The sequence below is a fragment of the Theobroma umbraticum genome, unplaced genomic scaffold (genome assembly GCF_002168275.2).
Source record: "Theobroma umbraticum cultivar Fairchild unplaced genomic scaffold, ASM216827v3 scaffold_44.0, whole genome shotgun sequence".
Taxonomy (NCBI): domain Eukaryota; kingdom Viridiplantae; phylum Streptophyta; class Magnoliopsida; order Malvales; family Malvaceae; genus Theobroma; species Theobroma umbraticum.
In genome coordinates, this window is record NW_018397255.1 from 1307729 (window position 1) to 1332356 (window position 24628).

The 24628-nt window shown below is 32.5% G+C and overlaps 5 protein-coding genes across 22 annotated transcripts in view; 2 read left to right on the forward strand and 3 right to left on the reverse strand.

Moving 5' to 3' along the window:
* LOC110409120 (Maf-like protein) overlaps positions 1-1699 on the reverse strand; it is a 7154-nt gene extending 5455 nt beyond the window's left edge. For all 3 annotated transcript variants that reach the window (XM_021418366.2, XM_021418365.2, XM_021418364.2), the window contains exons 1-2: positions 1669-1699; positions 1251-1322 (exon numbers count right to left, since the gene is read on the reverse strand). In XM_021418366.2, coding sequence (XP_021274041.1) covers positions 1251-1322; positions 1669-1695 — 99 coding nt within the window. In that variant the 5' untranslated portion in view covers positions 1696-1699. The remainder of the gene's footprint in view (positions 1-1250; positions 1323-1668) is intronic.
* A 1890-nt stretch (positions 1700-3589) lies between these two features.
* On the reverse strand, positions 3590-4641 carry LOC110409318 (protein RADIALIS-like 4). The gene is made up of 2 exons (XM_021418623.2): positions 4139-4641; positions 3590-3757 (listed from the first exon to the last, which is right to left on the reverse strand). The coding sequence occupies exons 1-2, from the start codon at positions 4420-4422 to the stop codon at positions 3736-3738; spliced, it is 306 nt and encodes a 101-aa protein (XP_021274298.1). The 5' UTR covers positions 4423-4641; the 3' UTR covers positions 3590-3735.
* Positions 4642-7879: 3238 nt separating this feature from the next.
* LOC110408892 (uncharacterized) lies at positions 7880-14186 on the forward strand. 16 transcript variants are annotated; one of them, XR_002444531.2, is made up of 16 exons: positions 7880-8213; positions 8320-8481; positions 8744-8926; positions 9017-9074; positions 9613-9687; positions 9863-9945; positions 10295-10382; positions 10590-10631; positions 10720-10794; positions 10996-11064; positions 11899-12014; positions 12496-12608; positions 12814-12877; positions 13078-13102; positions 13223-13302; positions 13381-13442. XR_002444531.2 is itself a non-coding variant. In XM_021418024.2 (16 exons), exons 1-16 carry the CDS (start codon positions 7954-7956, stop codon positions 14031-14033), a joined length of 1707 nt encoding a protein of 568 aa, XP_021273699.1. In that variant the 5' UTR covers positions 7880-7953; the 3' UTR covers positions 14034-14186. The 16 variants fall into 16 exon arrangements, 6 of the variants coding, with proteins under 6 accessions (XP_021273699.1, XP_021273697.1, XP_021273703.1 ...); XM_021418024.2 differs by lacking the exons at positions 12814-12877; positions 13078-13102 and adding exons at positions 13690-13756; positions 13898-14186 and having other exon boundaries at positions 9017-9053; positions 13381-13501; XM_021418022.2 differs by lacking the exons at positions 12814-12877; positions 13078-13102 and adding exons at positions 13690-13756; positions 13898-14185 and having other exon boundaries at positions 13381-13501.
* A 617-nt stretch (positions 14187-14803) lies between these two features.
* LOC110409913 (FAD/NAD(P)-binding oxidoreductase family protein) lies at positions 14804-21569 on the forward strand. The gene is made up of 16 exons (XM_021419429.1): positions 14804-15169; positions 15287-15448; positions 15756-15935; positions 16167-16224; positions 16695-16745; positions 17000-17082; positions 17366-17453; positions 17899-17940; positions 18034-18108; positions 18269-18337; positions 18690-18805; positions 19402-19514; positions 20210-20289; positions 20415-20535; positions 20895-20961; positions 21283-21569. The coding sequence occupies exons 1-16, from the start codon at positions 14907-14909 to the stop codon at positions 21416-21418; spliced, it is 1704 nt and encodes a 567-aa protein (XP_021275104.1). The 5' UTR covers positions 14804-14906; the 3' UTR covers positions 21419-21569.
* A 2179-nt stretch (positions 21570-23748) lies between these two features.
* LOC110429266 (Clathrin adaptor complex small chain family protein) overlaps positions 23749-24628 on the reverse strand; it is a 2854-nt gene continuing 1974 nt past the window's right edge. Inside the window, exons 6-7 of the mRNA XM_021445211.2 lie at positions 24196-24287; positions 23749-24087 (exon numbers count right to left, since the gene is read on the reverse strand). Coding sequence (XP_021300886.1) covers positions 24021-24087; positions 24196-24287 — 159 coding nt within the window. The 3' untranslated portion in view covers positions 23749-24020. The remainder of the gene's footprint in view (positions 24088-24195; positions 24288-24628) is intronic.

The following is a 24628-nucleotide window of genomic DNA, read 5'->3' on the forward strand; positions in this document are numbered from 1 at the left end:
TCTTTGCTTAACAAGATGAATTCGAAAAACCAAAAAAGAAAAAAAGAGATTCTTTTGTTCTTTACGTGTTTTTCTGATTAATGCCTTATCTTTGGTGGGAAACAGCTGCTTGACAACAGGGAGTTTGGGAGCTATACTGCCTATACAAACATGTTGATTTTTTTCCCGAGGGGCTGGGCTTCATGAAGCTGAGAGTTCTCTGTGTCCCTTTGTATAGTAGCAATTAGCAAGATAATAAGTAGTCTTTGTCATGCTTTATTTTGAGATAAAGTTAGGTGCAAAAGCTTTTTAGGGGAATGTCATGTCATTGTTTTTTCTTTTATTTCTTAGTGGCATAAGAGAGAAGGTTATGGATCTATAGCTTTTTGATGTCAAAACACTGTTTTAATAATAAGTAATTTTATCTTTTCATATGTACTTATGATTTTGTTCTGTTCTTGATAACCAAAATCATAATCTTCTATCTCAATTCTTCCCTGATGAACTGTAACATTAAAGTTGATTTAAAGCCAATGACAGGTAATACAGATTACTTGATTATCTATATTGGATTAGAAAGATTGGTAAGCTGGGGTAATGCTTCTTTATATATAAACAGAACCGAGTATGACATACAAAAAAGTTGATACACTCTTAGATCATGACATGACAAGCAATGTCGACGTAATGGTGAAAACTATCACAATAAATTACGTCTATAGATCTTTAGCATTACTCCCTCTGCCCTCTGCCACTAATAAAAGGATCATCTGTTAGGACAAGTTCAAATAAAGCATTGCTCACGTGAAAATAAAATAGTAAAGCATGAGCAAAAGTGCACTTTGTGAGATACCTTTGCCTCAGCAAGAGCCGTCACCTGGCCTTCTGGCTTTTCTTTCCTGTTACTTTTCTCATCCGCATCTGCAGTCTAAATACATATTTAGTTAAATCTCTTCCTCCTTTACTAAACTATATAAAACCCCATCAATAGCATTCTTCACTAGATGAAAAGTTCAAAGAAATAAAAAATTTCATGCTTAAAACCCCAATTTTAGTTAGAAAACTAAGGGTGACTTCTTTAAGCCAATGAGAAATATGAATAAAAACCCAAAAAAACATTTAAAAAATCGTACTTAAAAAACCCGAACTTTTGTCTTTTAGTTAGAATCAGGGCTCACTTGTTTAAGTATGCCAAATTCTTTTTTAGTTGTTTTTCCCTTTTAAAGTCCCCTTGAAAATGATGTATATATACCAGCACCTTAACAACATACCATGATTGTAAACTCATATCCCATCTCAGCTAGAATTCGTTGCCGAGCCATTGATGAAGAACCCAATATCAGCTGTCATCAAATATCCATAGTAATTGACTATGAAGAAACGAAAGATGATTTATGTCGAGAGTATGGAGGAGACAGTCCAAATTTTCAAGTACAAACAATGCAAACCAATTCCAAAGCTGAAGATTTTCACAAACTTTAAGGTTGGGCTCTGTTACATTGGAAAAACATCAATTCTTTTGATTCCCTGAAAAACCAAGTGCTGTTTTTCATTTAAGTTTTTTTGCCTCAATCCGGAATAAGAATGAACAGCAAGAAAATGCATAGAAAATAAAGGAAATTTACCATTTCCGTTTGAAATTTTGCAGAGCTTTTAAGGTGAATTGAGGTTTAAACAGTAAAAACGAACCTTAAAAGATGATTCTCCAGCAGCCATTTTTTCCTCTTACAGGTTCCGCTTTCTTAGGAACGCTGCTGCTTGGATAAGCTGTGCCTTAAAACTTAACTACACCACGCTAAACGGTGTTCGTATTTTTTTGCGCATCATCTACAGTTCACTTGCCACGGTTCATTTGATTTTAATTTGTTGGATATTTTCAAATAAAAATATGATTTCATATCGAAATAGAAAAAAAATTATAACGGTTAGAAATTTAAAAAAATTATGTCAGTTGAAAATTAAATTAATAAATTAAAAAAAAAATCACGTATGTTAGAAAAAATCAACAAGAATAATTCTTTGAAACAGATACAAATAGGGTCTGTTGAGAATAGACATCTATGCCTATAAAAAAAGAGTCTCCTTATCCAATAAAAAAAAAACACTAATATCTCTTATTTTTTTTCCTCAAACATCTTTCAAGTTTTCTTTTATACTATTTTTTTATAGAAAAAATATTATAGAAGTTTGATAATCTCGTTATACTCTGGTGAGTGCTCAGAGGATTAATTTTATCAATATAAAACATCATCAATCACTGAGTTTCATTATATCTTCGAGACGAATAAAATTTTAAAAATAATAATATTGATACACACATTGAAATTAATTTTTAAATTTTTTAATTTGATATTCTAACATAATCTTCGGAAAAAGTATAAGGATTACCGACGCAAGCAGAAGGCTGTCTTCCAAAAATCACCCGGTCTCTTCCTCTGCAGGACCATATCAACCGTACGGTGTCGTGTGCCTCAATTGACCTTTAGGATAAAAAAGGAGCCATTGTTTGAACTTTGAAACCATATCTACCGTACGATGTCGTCTCCCGTAAAGTCGTAAACAAATACGTTGTCGCTTAATGAATTTTTTTACCCTAACGACTCTCGCACCTGCCTTTGAATCAAACACCGTAGACTATATATAACTCAATTTATCTCTCTTGCTTCAGCCTTTACACATCGATCTTGGGTCAGATTATCGCCCGTCTTTTGCTTGAGATTTCTCACTTTTTTTGCCAGACTTATCGTTAATTTCAAAGCCTTCCTTTCCTTGTTAGGTGCTAGACCACATGGAGTCCGAGAAAAACCAATCCGCTACGCAAGCCCTAGAATCTGAATCTGCTCCAGTTCGATCTCTTCATGTGGAACGGTGAAATATGACGGTGCAGGGATCGTTGCTACTATAAGGAACAGCTTTTGTAAGCGGTTTATTCATGCTTCCATGGATGAACACATGGTTTGTTTCGTAGAATCCCTTAGCAAGGTAATTATTACTAGCATTATTGATTTTTTGTTCTTTGCTTAACAAGATGAATTCAAAAACAAAAACACACAAAAAAAAAAGAAGAGATTCTTTTGTTCTTTACGTGTTGTTCTGATTAATGACTTATCTTTGGTGGGAAACAGCTGCTTGACAACCGGGAGTTTGGGAGCTATAATGCCTATACAAACATGTTGATTTTTTTTTTCCGAAGACCTGAACTTGATGAAGCTGAGAGTTCTCTCTGTCCCTTTCTATAGTAGCGATTAGCAAGAAAATAAGAAGTCTTTGTCATGCTTTATTTTGTGATGTAAGTGTTAGGTGCGGAAAGCCTTTTAGGGGAATGTCATATCATTGTTTTTTCCTCTCTTTTTTTATTTCTTAGTGGCATAGGAGAGAAGGTTATGGATTGGATCTTCTTGATAGCCAGATGTATAATCCTCTATCTCAGGTTAATTTCAAGGCAATGAAAGGTAATACAGATTACTTGATTATCTATATTGGATGAGAAAGATTGGTATGCCGGGGTTGGCCCAGTGGGAAAAAATAAGAACAAATCAAATGAGTTTGTATGACATGAGAAAAAGTTGATAGTTAGATTTATCATTTCTCATGGTGTCAATATATGGAAGGTGGGCACAGATAAGATCATTACATCAAAAAAGGAAGAAAGAATGTAAAGCAAGATAAATGGGCAGCCTTTTAATTGCTAAACAAATTGATAAACTTTTCCGGGGAATAGCTAGCAGCCTCTACTGCTACATTGACCATTCACCATTAGAGCTTTAGATGCTTCAGTCTGTAGAATTGAAAATAATAAAATTTTTTAAAAAAATTAGCACAACATCAATAGATAACTCTACTGTTACAACTTTGTCAAGTTGGAATGAATCACAGTATGGGTGAAATATTACATATCAGGATGAAAATGGAGAATGAGAAACATGTTTTGCTAAAGGCTCTGGCTTTCTGATAGTGTGTACAAAACAATATAAGCTTGAAGTGCAGATTAGATTAAAATCTAAGCTTAGTTATATATCTAGGATTTCATTCCTGTGGAAGGGGAGTGGGAGATGATGCTTCATCACCTCAGTGACTAGAAAGTTGAAGCAGCAGAAGATTAATATATGTGAAATTAATGCAATTTTGAAACCAGTAAATAGAAATATAAACATGTTACCTCTGCTCTTCATTGCTAATGCCGTTGATCCTGCTGCTTCCTTCATTTCTCCTGTACTTAGGAAGGGGTACTTTGCCTGATTCAATGCGCTTGATGTCATCTAGAAGGATTTCATACTGCCTTTTCACTTCCTGCTCGTTTGTCCCACCAACTAGCTTGGCTATTTTTTGCCATCGATCAGGAACATCTGCATCATATTTTGCCAGAGCATTCTCAAACATTTTGTTCTGCTCAGGCGTCCAATTTGAGTCGTAGGAAGAGGAAGAAAATTGGCTAGATCTCATATTGTTACCAGAAAAAAAAAGGATAATCTAGTTGCTGATGACGAAAGGTCTTGATGATCGGTGCTAATCTTGATAGAAGAAGAAAATATGGAAGGGAAATCCAAAGGCATAGAATCATATGGCAGATAAGTATGCACTGTGATTTAAGATAAAAAGACCTAAATGAGCTAAGAAAAACTACATGCGGGCTCCGCATAATCCGGAAACCGAGGCTTTGATAGGTTGATGGCAAGTTGCCAAATAGAATTTTTGCAGCATATTTTATATGATAATTTAAGCGTCCCCAATATGAAGTGAGAGACAGAGAGAGGTTACGGATCAACATTTCCAAGGATGGTCAATTTCTTCTTTTTTAAGTCTAGACATTTAAGGTATAATTTATCAAATTGTAAGTACGATGTTGTGATAATCAATTCAGCATGTGGGATTTCTTAATAGATAAATGCATTTAACATTCTTGAAAGAAATGAACCTACAGACCTATTAACACATTATATATAATAATTATACCTAGTCAATTTTGAACTTGTCTTCCCCCTCCATACCTAATTATCAATCTAAGGTTAATAGGTTAATAAAGAAGGTTAGCTAAGTTCCAAAACCCACTCCATTCTTCAAAGAAAGGAGGAGGGAAAAGTGGAAAATTATGCTGAAAGCTGTGTGAGTATTCTTGAAAGTTGAAACTTTTGTAATAGTGCATACCAGAAATAGCCAAGAATTTGGATGTTTTTCTGCATATGTATCTTTAATTAATTATAGCAACCCTTGAGGATCATTTTCCGGTTTGTTTCCTAACAGTTCCTCTTTTATTATGAAGGGGACAAGATGCCCAAATGGTCAAATAGTAGTAGAGTAACAATGAGCTACAAGCCCTTAAACTAGTGAAATCTAAGGAGGGGTTAGGGGTTTGATCTCTAACCCAATCTTGGAATCTTTAGCGTTGAGCAACACTGACCATGGGCCAAGCCAATAACAAAAACAAGAAAGATCCAGATCCATGTAGAGCTGTGGATATTGCTTTGTCAGATCCACTCTTACGACCTTTTTTTTATTAGTTCAAAATCACTCAAAATTTCTAGAGCCTTAAGAAATTGGCTAAACATCACACCATCTCATTCTTCAGTTATTAATTTTTTATTTCTGTCAAGTTGATATATATTCTTTATTGACTAAATGCAGTGAACATTAATTTCCAAATCTCTTTTTGAGTTTGTACTAGTCCTTGAATGAGATGGGTGGCCTCATCCAAAGAAAGAGAGAAGTTTAAAAACTATGATATGATGGTGAGGAAGATAAGGTTGTCAAGGTATTTCATGTATCAATTTCTAACAACAAAATTTGACTGCTAAGTCGAATTTTTCTTTTCCAAAAAATTTATGGACTAAATGCAGTGAATATTAATTTCCAGGTCTCCGTCATCCAAAGAAAGAGAGAAGTTTAAAAACTTTGAGATGATGGTGAGGAAGATAAGGCTGTCAAGGTATTCATGTATCAATTTCTAACTACAAAGTTTGACTGGTAAATTTAATTTTTCTTTTTCAAAAAATTTATGGACTAAATGCAGTGAACATTAATTTCTACGTCTCCTAGTTTAATTTTTCTTTTCCAAAAAATTTATGGACTAAAAGCAGTGAACATTAATTTCCAGGTCTCCAGTAAAGGTCACACCGACATTTGAACTTGGGTTACTGTCCGATGTCCTGACCACTAGACCATAGGACCATAATTATGTCAAAAGCCACAACTATATTTTCCTAAGGCGTAAATTGCAAAACAATTGTTTTCAACTATCCTCCAAAGGGTGTGGTAAGCGTCTCGCTTCAACTTCAAGATTCCTTGTAGTAGAAAGAATTGATGTTTAGATCTGTTTAATAATCGAAAACTAATTTATTGGGAAAAAGTTTTTTCATTGTAAAATATTTTATAAAAAAAGTTGATATATTTTATTTTTTTGAATAAATTATCAAAAATATTTTTTATTATTTGAATTATTATCTTGTGATAAATATTGTTCACCATTTAAGTATTAAGATAATAAATAAAAATTGATTACAAAGTAATGATGCCATTTAATTTTCACTAATTTAAAATCAAAATAAAAAATATCTATAAAAATAAGTAAAATAAATAATAATATTTTTTGAAATATTTAATCTCATTTCTATAATTATATATAAAGGAAATCAATACTTTATCTTCATATTATGTGAAGTGATAATTTTATGCCGTGCGTAACTGTAATTCATTGATATGTGGATTGGTTGAGTTTAGAGGCTTTCAGACATGAGTTTGATCTTTTTGAACTTTCTCTCTAAACGTATGGATTTGAGTTCCTCACGCTTGTTTTTCATCTTTGAATTTTTCTATTTCTTAGTACAATTCCTTTATCAATTCTTCTTAAGTTCATAAATTTCACTATCAATTCTATTGCCTTATCTTCGATCATGAAGTTATAAACAATAGATTACATCTTTACGTTTTGCCTCAATTAAGATTTTTTTTTAATAACTTGTGAAACTATATTTAGTGGGTTATAGGCTTAGCACTGTCCATTATTGTTGACCAATAAGATTAAAATAGTAGTATTTTCATCATATACTTCAAATAGAACCCAATGCTTTTCTTGAATAAGTATTTTCATCATATGCTTTAGATAGAACCCAATGCTTTTTTTGGTAAATTATCTTCTTTTGAATCAAAAATAGTTTATAGGAATTAAGTTGTTTGTATTTGGTTAACTGATGTTTATAAATATCAGTTAAGTATGTTTGTATTTGAGTATTTTATTTAGGGATTAGTGTAATATAATTATTAATACTACCCTAAATCTTATACAATACTAGTTTACAATTAAAGTAAGTTCTCAATTTTACAAAATTTTCTATCTTTTCACCTTTTTACTATAACATTATAAAAAAATTAATATTTATTAATTACATATAGCATCTAAAATTCATATTTATATGTATTTATTATAAAAACATCAATATTTATTAATTATGTAAGACATTTAAAATCTATATTTATGTATATTCTCTCTAAAAAAATCAATATTTATTGTATTCATCAAATAATAATTATTGATTTTATTATCATTATTAAATAAGATTTATTTAGTTTATAAATAAAAATTTAATTAAATTGAATAGTTTTATTAAAAAAATTTTAATTTAAATAATATTAAATAATTTAAATAGTAATATTTTAACTGAAAAAATTTATAATTTAAATATTAATATATTTTTAATTTTTAATATTTAAATTAAATATTAATATTCATTAAATTTATATTTTTAAATTTAATATAACAATTTGTTTATTTTTTGAAAAATATCATACATCCTGTAGAGGCCTAAAACATTAGATGACACGTTAAATATTTATATTTAAAATAAATTTTTTATTTTGTAAACAAATATAAATCCTGAAAATATTTTTTGAAAAACATTTTCAGTCAAAAAGAAAGTAACGGATCCTTCCTACAACACCAAAACAGTTTCTGCGGGAGTTCCGAAGCCAGCGGTTTCGGAAATGTGGCGAAGAGGCTTTACCAGCAGCTACACACCCCCTGCGCAAGCACTAAAGGAGAAGAAATGGGACGCATTGGTGATCGGCGGTGGGCATAATGGCTTGACAGCCGCGGCTTACTTGGCTCGTGGCGGCTTATCCGTTGCCGTGATCGAGCGACGCCACGTCATCGGTGGTGCAGCCGTAACCGAAGAAATTATTCCTGGCTTCAAATTCTCTCGCTGCAGCTACCTCCAAAGCCTCCTCCGCCCCTCCGTTATCAGGTTGACCACTTTTTTTCTTTTCCCTCTTTGAAAATTAGAAACAAGAAAAAATTTGTATTGATTTTTTTGCGTTAATTTATGTTATGCTATGTCATTGAAATTGAAGAGAGCTAGAATTAAAGAGGCATGGCTTGAAGTTGTTGAAGCCGACAGCGACGTCGTTTACGCCATGTCTTGATGGGCGTTACCTTCTAATGGGGTACGATGATCATCATAACTACTTGGAGATATCAAAGTTTTCGAAACGTGACGCGGACGCTTATCCCAGGTGTTCCTTCTTTTCTTTTTCTTTTTTGCTTTCGTTTTCCAATTTCTCCCATTAAATTCAGCTTTAAACTTCTTGGAAAATAAATGTAAATTGCTTAGTACATTTTCATTTTGAGCCTCAAAACATGTTGACGATTAGCCTTCGCTATGTCAAGTTCACTAGTTTTCAGTTTTATGAGTTTCCCGATTTACTGAAAGTTTGAAATGTACCAATGTCATATCTGTTTTGCTCAGGGCTTCTAAAGCAAATTTTTTCTTGTCAGCAGATATGAAAATCAGCTATATAAGTTCTCTAAATTGATGGACTTTCTTTTGGATTCACGTACCCCTGAAACCTTGCACTGGGATTCATCATTTATTGATCGTCTGCGGGATAAGTTAGAGAAATCAGTGTTTTGGGCTTCCTGCCTGAGGCATATTTTAGCTTTGGGGCAAAAGGATGTGGTGTAAGTCATATTCTTCTCATGGATACCTATAGATGGTAGTTTTCTCATATTTTCTTTTAGTTTCTTAATTTATGGTCTAATGTTTGGCAGGGATTTTATGGACCTTTTATTGTCCCCTACATCAAAGGTTCTAAATAAGTGGTTCGAGGTTGTAATTGTCTTAGTTGCTTTCTTTTACTTAAAGAGAGATGTTTGTGCACCCTGATTGTTTTTAAAATTTGTGCTTAATTCTTGAGATGGTTAAATTAGCCTTATTTCCTGCTTAATGCTTGATTGTTTGTCAAATTCCGTGTGTGCTTACTCCAAGCTTCTAGTTAGTTCAAGTTATGATCTCAATCTGTTTTGGTGCTTTTGGGTAGTTGATGGCTTGAATGCAATCAATTGCTGGGTTCAGAATAACCTTGACCAGCCAACCCAATCGCTACTCCTGCATTGGTTGGTTATGACCACAACTTTGATTTTTTCTTTAATGCTCTTCACCTAGTCCTAATATAATTAAATGGTATATGCATACCTTTGAAGTTGTGATAACTAGCAATCTACATGGCTAATGTCCTTAATTAACGTATGAGTTATCAATTCATAATTTTACATAACTGAGCTAAGTGATTGACTAATAGTTTCTTGATCGAGGAACCTAAATTTGGTGCCAAAAATTATTTTTATGGGTTGTTGGGTTTTTGCAGAGTGATATACTGAAGGCAGTACTTGCTGGAGATGCCATTATTGGAAGTATGGTAAGACCTCCATACTTATTAATGGTAAGACAGATAATGTTAGAAAAATATAAAAATGAATTTAATATCTATATTAGATTTAGTCCCTAGGATTTCCACTTTCTTTTGAAAGGGGCTTTTGAATGCATGATAGCATGCTCCGTGCTAGTAACCTTTGGCATTAATGATTGGTGTTTGTGTTTTCAATTATTTCCTGTAGGCCAGCATTCATACACCTGGCAGTGGATATGTTCTACTACATCATGTGATGGGTGAAACTGATGGTGATCGTAATATATGGTCGTAAGTATCTCAGAGGGAAATTTTAATCAGTAGATGGGATGATCAATTTGATCGTCTAAGAAAATGGAAAGACTAGCAATTACACCAAGCTTGTGTTAATTGAATTCTCACTACCTTTTGATTTGTGCAATAAAATTGCTTCTTTTGTCATCGGTACACTCATGGATTTGATATTCTATGGTAGAATGCCTGATTGAGGACATTGTTTTGCAAGATACCATTTAGATTTATAACAAAACTCTTTCCTGTTGATGGTAAATGTTGGAATGCTATCGAAGAAAGTCTCCAGGTTTTATGTCCTACTCACAGTAGAATGGGCTTAACCCAATGCACTCAACACGTGCTGTAGGCATGTTGAAGGTGGGATGGGCTCTATATCCATGGCCATAAGTAATGCTGCAAGCGAAGCTGGGGTTTCTATTGTGACAAATGCAGAAGTATGTCTGCCCTTCTTTCATTGCATCAGAAAGTTGGAATTTGTGATGCTATGACCTAAGAAAATTTCTAAATAATGTTGTTGTTGTTTTTTTTTTTTTTTAATTTCTGTAAACTTCTCTAATGTATTATTATCAATAAACAAATTAGCTTGTTCAATCAAGTTTTATATTTCTTACTGGTTTTCAATTTTTCATCTTGCTGTACAGGTGTCACAATTAATGATTGGAGATTCTGGTACAGTAAAAGGGGTTAGTTCACTTCTTGGACTGACACAACGGATAAATCTGGAAGTGTTTATTAGTAAGTAGATTACTAATTACCATATTGATAATCTAGGTGTTGCTAGCTGATGGGACAAGAGTACATTCTTCAGTTGTTCTATCGAATGCAACCCCTTACAAGACCTTCCTGGTATGATTTTCTAATGTTAACATGTCTCCATGTCTGTTTCATGAACTGGAGAAGTATTGATGGAATATGATATGTTAAGAAAAGATGACTATGGAGAATTATATTGATAAAACGAAGAGGAAGATTCATATCAAATTTTTTTTCTACTTGCTTTTTCTATGAAGTTTTCTTTTCAAGAAAAGCTGCGTCTTTTTGATGCAGGGATTGGTGCCTCAAGATGTTCTTCCTGATGATTTTCTCCGTGCTATCAAGTACTCTGACTACAACTCTGTAAGATTACTTCACGAACAGCTTTAGCTGAACCTACATTCATCCTCATATTTCATTGGGGGAAGAAACAAAGAGTGGGTAAAACTAGTTCAAATTTTGAATTATTGGCTGCAACTACCAGTGCCAACTTTCAAGCCCAAATGCTGTCAAAGATTTCATTTATTAAGGATTCTGCTTGATTTGTTTTATTATTTAACCCCTCAGATTGTCAATCTTATATCTGCCGTAATTTCATAATTCAGAGTAAATCTTATATCTACCTTTGCATACTAAAGCATTTAACATAAATTTGTCATATTTCCTTTTTTTTTTTTATTTTGAGGATTGTTGTTCATTCCCATTTTATGCTTTGGAAGACCATGTTATGGGTGTTTCACTCTATATTGGTTACTTTAAATTATTTTCTTAATGAAATTAAAAAAAGGAAAAAGATATTGAGTCGTACTTTGTCGTCCACATTGTTGAAGCATTAAACTGTCAGGATGATATATCAACAAATATATATAGACCTCCTGCTTCTGAGTGCTGAAAACAGCTTGAGGGAGGTTTACGGAGAAAATGAGACATGTCCTAACCTCTACCCCAAGAAAAAAAAATTCCAGAGAAGAAGAAAGGGATAACTATTGGGATTTGAAAGGGTTTGAGTTGTAGTATCTGAAATGTGTTGTCCATCTTTCTGTTTGCTTGTACTAGTTGGCTAGTTCCACAGTGATTTCTGAATGAAAGTGAGCAAAAGAACTTACTCTGGCAAGGCTTCCTTGGTGCACAGTTTACTAGTTTCTATATTTGGAAGTTATTCAAGAATCTAGATGTACTAATCACTGATTGGAACAGGGAACCACAAAAATCAATGTAGCTGTTGATAAATTGCCCCAGTTCCATTGTTGCAGATCAAATAATCCAGAAGGGGGTCCTCAGCATACAGCTACTATTCACATTGGTTCTGAAAGGTATACTAAAATGTAAACAGTCAGTTCTTTAACGAAAAAAGTGGGGCTGCATATGCCTGACATACTCTTATGGTGGGCAATTTTTGTTCTATTATCTCTTTGAAACAAGCACATAAAAGATGTTCTCATTAGTTTGACAGCTTCCTGAAGCTTCTGCTATTTAGCTGTCAATAACATGGATTGAGTTTGTAGCAGTGATAATAATGCTTGTATCAGGTCCACTTTGGTTAGATATTAAATAGTATCATTTTACACTGCCTTTGTCATCTTAAGGACTGGTAATGATTCGTATACAGCTGCATTAAACAATTGTTAAAAAGGCTAAACATTCTTATTATTGTCCATCCACTTGTTCTCATGTTGGAGCTTTATATGATTTTTTAAATGTTATGTTGACATATAGAGGATTACACGTTATAATGGTACAACTTCTTCCTCTTCCTCTTTTCTGACTCCATTGTTTCATTTGGCACCATAAAAGCATGGAGGAGATAGGATCAGCTTGTCAGGATGCTTGGAATGGCTTACCTTCAAAACGGCCTGTTATGGAGATGACAATTCCTTCTTCACTGGACAAGACTATTTCTCCTCCTGGTAGAGTGAAGTCAATCTTCCTTATGCCTCTCTCCATTCATGATGTATTCAATTTTTTTTTAATGATTTTGTCTTTGAATCATGCTGCTATTCAAAAGGTATGTTTTTCCCAAAATTTCTAATCATTGTCAACTTCTTAAGCTTAAATACACTGCTTCATTCTCTATTCTTCTGACTTATTCATTATAATGCATATGGAGGGAAGCATATCTCTCTGAGATACAAGGAACAATGAGGATCAAAACAAAGTAGGGGTAATCAATCCTAAGGTGAACCCGACAGAAATGCAAGGAGAAATGGTTATTTCAAAAATAATCTTGTGGTGTTTATCCCCATAGTGAAGTTAATTTTGAACAAAACATTCTATGAATTGATAGATTCCAGTCTTCTTTTCTTTTACTAGAAATCCTAAGGTGAACTAAACACTTTTCTTTCGTTCTTTCTTTCTTTGGTGGGTTCAACCTGCAAGGGGGAGCTTATTGGAGAGGGACAACGTACGATTATCAGTTGATAAAGAATTTAATGTTATCATAGATAATTCTCTCTCTTCTCAGCTTGAGTTATTTTATATCCACATGTTGCTTTGTCATTAAGATTGGTGCATATCTGTGTAGGAAAGCATGTGGTTAGCTTGTTCACCCAATACACGCCTTATAAACCCTCCGATGGTAGTTGGGAAAATCCTACATACCGAGTAAGTTGCCGTTATTAGTAACAGTATCTTTGTTCACATGTTAATTTTACAATAGCTAAATTATTGCTGTCCTGGTAGGAATCATATGCACAGAGATGCTTTAGCTTGATTGATGAATATGCTCCTGGCTTCAGCTCATCGGTTATTGGTTATGACATGCTGACACCACCTGATCTTGAAAGAGAATTTGGTCTAACAGGTATGTTACACCATTGAACTCTTCCTGATGTACATTGAGAACTGACAAAGTAAACATGTATACCTCTTTTAGCAACAATCTCATTTTTCTTTGGACCTGGAAGATAAAAATGAATTGGGATATAGATCATTTGTTGACTCTAGATATAAATGTTGAATTTTCTTTATCCTTTTATGTATGCATGGCAGGAGGAAACATTTTCCATGGAGCCATGGGATTGGACTCACTCTTCTTGCTGAGACCTGCGAAAGGATGGTAATTCTTTAACAATTGAAAGTATTTATCATATTAAATGATTCAACGGCAGAAAATTCGTTTGATTTCGGATACATCAACGTCTTGTTCATGTTTAAAACTTTGTAACAAGAAAGAAAGCTTTACTTTCTCTACTTACAGGTCTGGTTACAGGACACCCATAAGAGGGCTATATCTCTGTGGAAGTGGAGCGCATCCTGGAGGTGGAGTGATGGGTGCACCCGGACGTAATGCTGCACGCATTGTCCTTAGGGATTTTAAGAAGCATTCTTCTTAGGAATTTTGTTATGCTCTAACTTTTTCCGGGTGCTTATAGTCTCAAACTTAAATGAAAAGCTAAATTAAAGCTTAACATTTCTTGCTCATTCTCCTTATGGCTTCTGCATTAATATATCTTCGCCTCACATATTTTGCCAATCTCTGACGGACACCTATCTTTTGATGAACGTTATGCCTTTTCGTTTTTTCTACTTTGGACTGGGCCTGCTGATTTTGTCTTCGCGCCACAGCATCTCAGATCGTACGGCCACTAGCGTCTACTACTGGTTTTTCGAATTGTTAACAAATTGCGGAGTTTAGCCATAGCACCGGACACCAGTATTCCATTGTGCCCGCGGGCCAAGGCCGAACCCACGTGTCACCTGACCTATACTTGAAGGAATACTATCATTGCTATGAATCAACTTGCGACCCCGATGACCGATGTGCATTCCTTTGTCTTGATTCCTTTCCCTAGGTCCCACTTGTATTTACGCTTTAACAACCTCGCCCAACAACGCAACAAAATCGAGGTGTTTTTTTTTTAAAACCAAAGTTTACGTTCACGAGCCTCAAATTTTTTGTAGTTATCAGAACAAAATAAGCAAAACTGAATGTGCTTACGACAAACAGTCTTTCAGTGTTCAGACGGGATTTTTACCCTTTTTAAATTTTTTAATATTTTAAATAAATAAAAAATATGACGTGGCGATGATGATGATGTGACGAGCAAGCTAAGATTAAGAAATAAGTTTTCAAATCACAATATTTGGTTAAAACTCCAACCAAACCAGCATTTGCTCCACTATCGTTTTTCATTACAAAATTTCAAATTCTCTCTCTTAGTTATTTTCTGCCAATCAATAACCTGAAAGCAAGCTCACTCAGAGCAATGTGGCGAAGGAGCTTCAGCACCTGCAGTCACGTGAGCTCCATGAACACGCTGAAGGAAAAAAAATGGGACGCGCTCGTAATCGGAGGTGGCCACAACGGCTTGACTGCGGCGGCTTACTTAGCTCGGAGTGGACTCTCCGTGGTCGTGCTCGAGCGACGCCACGTCATCGGTGGAGCGGCAGTTACCGAAGAACTGATCCCTGGCTTCAAGTTCTCCCGATGCAGTTACCTCCAGAGCCTCCTCCGCCCCTCCATCATCAGGTTTTCAAAGCATGTCTACCATTTCATACTATTTTAATAATTTTTGAACTTTTTTTTTTGGTTATTTAGATTAAATGCGTCGACCTTATAATATCTTTGTTTTCTCGAGTTTGTTAGAGAACTAGAGTTAGCAAGACATGGATTGAAGTTGTTGAAAAGGAATCCATCGTCGTTTACTCCTTGTTTGGATGGAAGATATCTTTTGTTAGGGCCTGATAAAGAGCTTAATCAATCTGAGATCTCCAAGTTCTCCAAACGAGATGCCGATGCTTATCCAAGGTACTTATCTATTCTAATCTTCTTTTAATCCGATTGATTTTCCTTTTAAATTTTGAATCCTCTGCTCATATGTGTGTATGTATGTGATATCATTTCTTGCATGAAAAACAAGATTATTGTGAATTTTGAGATAAATTTTTAATGATAATTTGAACAACGAGCTCTGTTTTTTCGTTTTTCCTTTCTTTTACAATAATCTGTTTTACTGATTTTTGAGTTTTAATAAGCTTGATTATGTCATTTTTCTTTGTACTCCGTTTAATAATTCCTTTTAATGATTTCATGCAATTGTAATCCTAATTTACAGATATGAGAGTCAGTTAGAGAGGTTCTGTAAACTCATGGATCCACTTTTGGATTCACCACCTCCTGAAACTTTGCAAGGTATCTCATCTCTCCAATATCGATTCAAAAATAAGGTACACAACTCAGCCTTTTGGATTCGATTGCTGCGCCAGGCTGCTTCCTTGGGGCAGAAAGATATGGTGTAAGAGTTCCTTTCCTTAAGTTGAAGTAGTTTCTGAATTCTGATGTTGAGGATGTTGCTTCACGTTATTTGCTAATAGAAAGTAGCCAGAAACTGACTGATAGGGATACTTTCTTCAGTCAAGTAATTAACTAACTAGCTTGAGGTGCTTACACATTACAATCGTGAAGTAAGCCAGTCCATTCCAGTCTAATTAAGCCTCACATCATGTCTATTTATATATTTTGACAGGGATTTTATGGATCTTTTATTGTCCCCGGCTTCAAAGGTTTTGAATAACTGGTTTGAGGTTGTTGTTTGATCCTTTAATTCCCCTTTTGTATTATCCTTGTAACTTCATAGATTGCAATGAGCTGAAGTGTTTTTTTCCCTTGCATATGGCATAAGTGAAGTTGAGTTATGGTGACTTCAGCTTAGTTTTGTTTTGTGAATATGTTCCCTTGTCTCAAACCAGATAACTTGGACAAATTTCAAGATGGGTTGCATGTTCATTCTCTTTCTCTGTAGTAGCTATAGGATTACACATTATCTATTTGCAACAGTTTATGCCAACTCATCAAAAATTTTCTGAAGTCATGCAAAAGTTTATCATCTAAGACGACAGGGCATGGATTTGGAGTTTTGAGTGAGATTCATGTTTTTACAGCTTTTCCTAAAATTGTGGTTTTAGATCTTACTTCAAAAAAGAGATGTGTTGATAAAAAAGAGAGATTTATATTGATCAGTTTACAGTTTTATTGTTGGCTGTGACATGCACAGACAGATGTTCTGAAGGCAACTCTTGCAACAGATGCTGTGATAGGGAGTACGGTAAGAACTTTTATTATTAAAAAGTAGGAAGATGCATCAGTTTTGAGATTCAGTCATGCATAAAGGCACATATTTTATACCTTAATGTGCTTTGAACTTTCCAGGCAGTTTTTATTTTAAGAAGAAGACTGATATTGTAGTGGTCATTGTCAATATGGTTTTGAAACATGAATAAATGAACAGTGTTTTTTCTTTGGTTACCTTGCAAACATTAGTAGATCATTTGGCTTCTTCTCCTTCAATTGGTATTGTAGGCTAGTGTCCGCACACCAGGAAGTGGATATGTTCTGCTACATCACGTAATGGGAGAAACGGATGGTGATCGTGGAATTTGGTCGTACGTATACTATTGCTGGATTTGTATTTTAAGTAGCAAGCCTTGGTCCATTATCCTTCTCCTATTCTTTAGAATATGACTGTATTGTTATCAGGTAGATGTGTGCATGGGCCAGACTGGATCTGGTTGATACTTTTTACATCTAGATCCGAATCTAGTCCACCCATTTAAATTAAAAAAATTTATTAAAATATTAAAAATTACTAGTACATTATGCTAATGTACTATATCATGATCAAATCTCGCTTAAGGTATCAGCATTCAAAAACTAACAAATTTGTAGATACGTTGAAGGTGGAATGGGGTCAGTCTCTATGGCTATTGGCAATGCTGCCAAGGAAGCTGGGGCTCATATTGTCACAAGTGCAGAGGTATAATTGTCTGAATCATTTCTCTAGCTTTCATCATTCACCTTCCTCCTTATGACTGAATGGAACTTATGAAGTTCTATTTTGATGTCTTATTTGATTGCATGACATAATTCTTGTTTTTTTTCATGCTAAATTGCTGTCTTGGTCAAATTCATTTCTCCTTGCACTGCATCCATATGAAGCAAAAGACCTGGGAATTGGTTACTATCTAACAAATCCCAATAATGAGATAATGCAGTTTGCAGAGGATTTCTTTTTCCTTTGTAACTTCTTTAGTTTCTTTTTGATGTTTATACTTCTTAAGCAGAATGCATGGTGAGACAATGATGTTAATTATGGGTGTAAACTTGAAATATAGTCCGTATTATCTTGACTAATTGATAATAGCCAGGACAAATTTATGCTTCATTCTCACCCTCACTTTACTGGTTATTATATTGTCAAGGTTTCACAGCTGATAGTTGAGGATTCAGGCAAAGTGAATGGGGTTAGTTTTACTATCTGTGTTTCTGCAATTCAGCAGATCTTTAATATTGAATTAAACTAATTACATGTCGTAAACATGGATAACATTGTTTAGGTGCTGCTGGCTGATGGTACACTGGTGCAGTCTTCAAGCATTTTGTCAAATGCAACCCCTTATAAAACTTTCATGGTAAAATTTTACTGCAATTTGTTCAATTGTGTTGCTGGAAGAAGCAGAAAACTAGTGTTTTCAGCAAAAAACAGGAAGCAGCTTGTGTGTTTAGCTAATTAACTTGTGCTTTCAATGTACTTTTATTTGATCATTGGCTATGCTTTAATTTCTGTCACAGGAATTGGTGCCTGATAATGTTCTTCCTGATGATTTCATTCATGCCATTAAGTATTCTGATTACAGCTCTGTAAGAGCCTCTCTTATTTTCTTTTATTCTACACAACTTTTTTAATTTGGTTTTTCTTCTTACTTAGTCAGCTATACAACTGCCGGCCAAAAAAGAAATCAGCTATACAGTTACATTTTTTATATTTAGCTAGCATGGATACGCTGTAAGATCAATATAGTCTGCTGACAAAGAATGTTTACAATGTGCGACTCCATAATTGTGAAAGTCATTGTGATTATCCTCAGAAACCATAATAGTATCGTGAGTTCTTGCTTCTGACAATTTCTAAATGGGGACGGGGAGCAATAGTTGCAAAATTTAGTCATACTGCCTGGTGCTAAACATTTTTAGATATCATTTACTGAAACAGGGAACTACAAAAATAAACCTAGCTGTTGATAAATTGCCTGAGTTTCACTGTTGCAAGTCAAATTATCCTGGTTCAGGTCCTCAGCACACTGGTACCATTCATATTGGTTCTGAGAGGTATGGTGCCACTCTTTACCCATGTTTTTAAATGGTCCATCCAATGTAACTACTTACTTAAATCAATAACTTTGAAGTATTTTTCCTCGAACTAGGAACTCAATTTACTTTTGAAAGCCAGGCTGACTGCCGTATAGATGCATGTCACAAATGTGGCTTCTTTTAGAAAGATTAAAAATTGTGGTTTTAATCAGGACAAAGGAATGATACGTTAACCTTTTCAGTTACAGCTCGCAAACTGTTTTAATGTTAAAGTGGACAATGGAAAGGCAGATGATAATAATCTAGTATTGACACAGAACAATAGAAGGTAGATAGATTGCAGATAGAGATACCATGATCAAAGAAGTGGTAACAATAACATTAAGTTGATCACTTGGCATCATGATCTAAAATGCTATTCCATCTCACTAGCTTAAAATCATCCTTAGATTTCATATGTATTGTCTGATAATGCACATCTGTTAGTCACTTCTAAACTGGATCACCAAACTTATAAATCTGGCAATTGTCACACTTCTTAGCATTCCATTCACCATATCTTCTCTTCTTTTACAACCCAAGTTTGAAGATATCCTATGCCTACTTTTATTCAGCATGGAGGAGATTGATTCAGCCTGTCAAGATGCAGTCAATGGATTACCATCAAGAAGGCCTGTCATTGAAATGACAATTCCATCCGTACTGGACAAGACAATTTCTCCGCCTGGTACCCAATTTCGGCATCCTTTTATCTGCATATTATTGCATCCTTTTCTTCTTCTTCTTATTTTAATTATCAATTTTAATTTTATGATAATTCATTTTAAAAATTTTATTATGTTCATATATAAAATTTTTTATTATGTACCACTATCACTCTTTTTTGTAATGTTGGTTGTGCTGGTTTATCACGTTCATATGCAAATCATGGTGAAATCTTAGAAATATACCATTTTAAGGATTTGAAATGATAGCATTTGGTTACTTTTCCCTCTCATAAACATATATAATGAATATTCCCTTGAAGCAAATTCTCCTCACGAGGTTGACCTGACTATTTTTTTAAGGGCTAGTAGAGAAAATAAAATGGTTCAGATTGAGCTACTGAAACTTGTCAGTGAAGTAAATTTGCATGATGGCTATTCAGGAATTTATACAGTATGTTTAGTTTGGGCAGAACTTACGTATGATTCTATAGATTAAGTTTGTGAGGTTCTTCTTTAAAAACGATCAAATAAAAATTAAAATTTGAAAATCCGAACTGATAGATTAAAAGACCTTGTTACATAAATCAAGTACACAAAATTTGAAGTAATTTGAATATGTTTTGATACTTTTTCTAGATAAGCAAACTAGGATAATGGGCATCTATATGAGATTTATTGCTTAAAACTATTGACAAAATCTTGCATGTATTCATAGGTAAGCATGTCATGAACTTGTTCATCCAATACATGCCTTATAAACCATCAGATGGCAGCTGGGATGATCCTGCTTACAGGGTGAGTAGAATTTGATCCAAGTTTCTTCCACTTCCAAGCTTAATTAGAATGCAAAATCATTGAGATTTTTCCAAATACTAACTCTTATTATCATTGCTCTATTATTAATCATTCTTATATTGTAGGAATCATTTGCACAAAGATGTTTCACCTTGATTGATGAATATGCTCCGGAGTTCAGCTCATCTATCGTTGGCTACGACATGCTAACTCCTCCTGACCTTGAAAGGGAAATAGGCTTGACAGGTTAGGAATACTTCTGTGCGTTAATCCGACAATTCTGATGAGCATTTTATCTCCAAACTGAAAGTATTTCTTTCGATGAATTAAAAATGGTTTTCAAACCTAGACTCCCTGCCTTTATTCATTAGAAAATCCTTTTTTACTCATAACGAACTCCCTTTCAAGCATATCTTCTTACTATTATAATTGCAGCAAGCAAATTTTCAGGCAATTTTTAATTACCCTTCTCCATCAAACTCCACCTTTTCCTCCCATTTTTTTATTTTATCGAAGCACAGTGGTATTAATTGTATGTACAATTTACTATATATATTTTATACTGAAAGCATTAAATTTTAGTCGATAGCTTCCATTGTTTGCAGGAGGAAATATCTTTCATGGTGCAATGGGATTAGATTCTCTCTTTCTCATGCGACCTGTTAAAGGATGGTAAATCCGATTGCTTCTCTTTTCCTTTTTCCCTTGCAAGAATGAGTACATGTTTTAATTTATCTACAATTTTTTAATACTGTACATTCTATTTTTATTTAAATAACAATTATATAAATGTAAATGTTTAATATGATTGTAATTTAAAAATATAAAAATAAATTGATAAAAAATATTCAATGAAATTAGTATTCTTATATATATACCAAACAAATCTGATTGCTTCTTTTGCCTTTTTCTTTACAAGAGTGACTGCATTTATAAATTTAATCACAATTTCTTGTAATATATTATTATTATTATCCAAACTTGCGGATGCAGGTCAAATTATAGGACCCCGTTGCCAGGCCTTTACTTGTGTGGTAGTGGTGCTCATCCTGGGGGCGGTGTGATGGGTGCACCGGGCCGCAATGCAGCACAGCTAGTCCTTCAAGATTTCAAGAAAAAATCCAATTGATGCTCGGAAAACCAAGCTCTGCCTTTTCTTTAATCTCTGGCAAATATATCCTTTGGTCGAAATTCAGAGCGGCTCTTTATCTGAATCATGATGTTGAATTAAATGTACGTCCTTCATGTCATTTTTATTATTATTTTGCTTTTATATAAAATTATTAAAATAGAGTATTTAACAATATAAAACATAGAAATAACTAGATATTGAAATAATATATTTAATATTATTATAAAAAATTGATATATTTTATTGTTATATAAAATTATTAAAATAGAGCATTTAATAATATAAAAGATAGATATACCTAGATATTGAAATAATATATTAAAATTATTATAATTAAGTTAATAAAAAATAGACATCAATAATTATATTATATAATAAAAATAATAATTAAATATTACTGTTGTTATTATTATTATTATTAAAATGTTGATATTATTTTGCTATTATATAAAATTATTAAAATAGAATATTTAATAATATAAAACATAGACATAACTAGATTTTGAAATAATATATTGATATCATTATAATTAAGTTATTATACAAATATCATCATTAATAATTATATTAGATAATAAAAATTAAATAATACTGTTCTGTTTATTAATTAAAATAATTAATATAATTTATTAGCTAATAATTTATCAGTCTAGATATTAAATAGTACAATTTAGTAATTAAAAATAAATTATATAATTATATTAAGTTATATTAAAATCGTAAAAGCAATTAATTAATCCAGTCATTAGAATAGTTTAAAAATAACTAACATAGTAATTATAATGTATTAATAATTATATTAGAAATAAATAATAATTAATAATATAATCTCATAATAATTATTAATTATTAGAGCAATTTTATTTTTACAGATTATATTTTTTATATAATTAACAAATAATTATAATATCATATATCAATTTAATAATTAAAAATAATTAAAAAATAATTATAACATCAATTAAGAATTATCCAATTATTACTTAAGAAATAATTTAATCGATCAATTTTATATTTTTAAATAATAATAAAATATTCAATAAATATTAATTATGATATTAATTATTAAATCAAACAGTTCTATTTTTCACATCCTAGAGTGATTGTTTTTATTATGATATAAATTAAAATAATAATTTTAATTAATTAAAAATATTTTCTAATATTATATTAATTATTAAAAAACAATATTAATAAACAATTAAATCATTATCCAAATATTAACAATAATAGCAGTTACTAATTAAAATAAATCTAATTTTGATATCATATTTAATTAATTGTTGAATAGTAATTATAAAATCAATTTTATATAATAAATAATAAAATAATTATATTAAATAAATAAATAGTCAACTTAATATTTGCGATTTGATTTTTTATTATTATCATTATTTTTTATTATTAATTTTAATTTATGGAAAATATATTTTAATAATTTTTATTATATTTATGTTTCGATATTAAATTTTATTTAATAATTACAGTATTTGAAATTTTAATTTACTAAAAATTAAATAATTATTTAACAATATAACGATATTGCTTTATAATGTTTGATGTTGAAATAATATAATAGGAGTTACGTAGACTATATTCAATCAAAGTACCATGTATATAAAATATAGGGTACCAGTTAATTATGATAATTATATGTAATACTCAAAATGATTTAATATTATAATGTTAATATATGTCTTTATGCCATTACTATTTTAAATAAATCATTAAATTAATTATATTAGAAACCGGCAACAAAGTTAATTAAATTTTAGGTCTTATCTATAATTTATAATTAAAAACAGATTAAATATAATTTTCAAAACATTAATATTGGAATCTTAATATACTATATTTTTATTCAAATTTTTGTTTTAATTTTTATAAATTTTCAGAATTTTATTCTTTTAAAATTTATAATAAAAGAAAACATTACATTTATTACTTTATAAAATCCATATATTAAATTCCAAAGAGTCAAAAATAGATATGGTTCAATATTATTAATAGTAAATATAAAACCAAATAAAAATATAGTAATATCTTAATTTTAGAAACGGAAATTTATTTTATAAAGATTAAAGGCCGCCAAACAACACCTAAGCTGCGCAGATTAATATATAGATAGAGCCTACAGTAATTCTACGCATTATAGAAAGAATTGGCTGTGTTCAAACAACAAAAGAACTGGACCATTCAAGAAAACCGCAGACCCCCATGAAAACGGTGGTAAAGTCTACCTGATGCGTGCTTTACTTTAAAAGCAAAATGCCAGGGAAAAATAATAGCAGCAGAAATCACTGCTCGTACAAGTGTTAAACCCTAGCTGAGATCTCAGAGTAAAAGCATATTATAAATTGCGAGCAAAACAGCTTGTTACATGTATTTATTTCCCACTATGAAGCAGAAAAATAACTAATCAAATATAATAATACCTCTTGACTTTGGTGATGTGGACCAATATAAAACAGATCCCTTCACTCAAAGCATTTAAACTTTCACCAACAACACCAGCCCAAGTCAGTGAAAATCACAAGTTATCAACTCACAGTGACCAGAAATAATTGAGGACTGGTTTGAACGGCATTTAAATGCAGAACTACCTACTTCGCCAACCAGAAGCAGACTTCGGAATGAGTGTGATAGCATTTGAGGCAGCTTCTAACCTACATCATGGTTAAGCATCGTCTGTTAATAAGTATAAATACAATTCAAAAGGGGGAAAACTCGCATGCTTCACGCATAAGCATAGAGTTAAGGGAGAGAGAGAGCACTTAGATATCTCTTCAACTGCCTTCATAACTTCTGTTGAACTTGTTTCCAGCACTTGACCTCCAAAAATAATCTCATCCAGGATAGTGTGCATCTGCATAGGATTATTGAAGATTTAATTAAAGGAAGAAATTGACCAAGGAACAGACCTTTATCAGACTAAAGTGATTACATGATACATTTAAAATTTGATCAATGAACCCAGCAGAGTAAAGCAGTAAGAAAGCATTCAACTGACTTCAAATCAGTTTTGGGTGTACACTTTGGATGTTGTAATGATGTCATAAGAAGTGATTATCAAGCATATTCCAAAGACAGCCCCATGGCTAGCTAAGCATAAAGGCACTAATGTTCAGCTAGCTTTGCCAGCAACAAAGTATTGACTACAACATCAACAATATAGGCTATCAAGTATACTGTGGAATTTATTAAGAC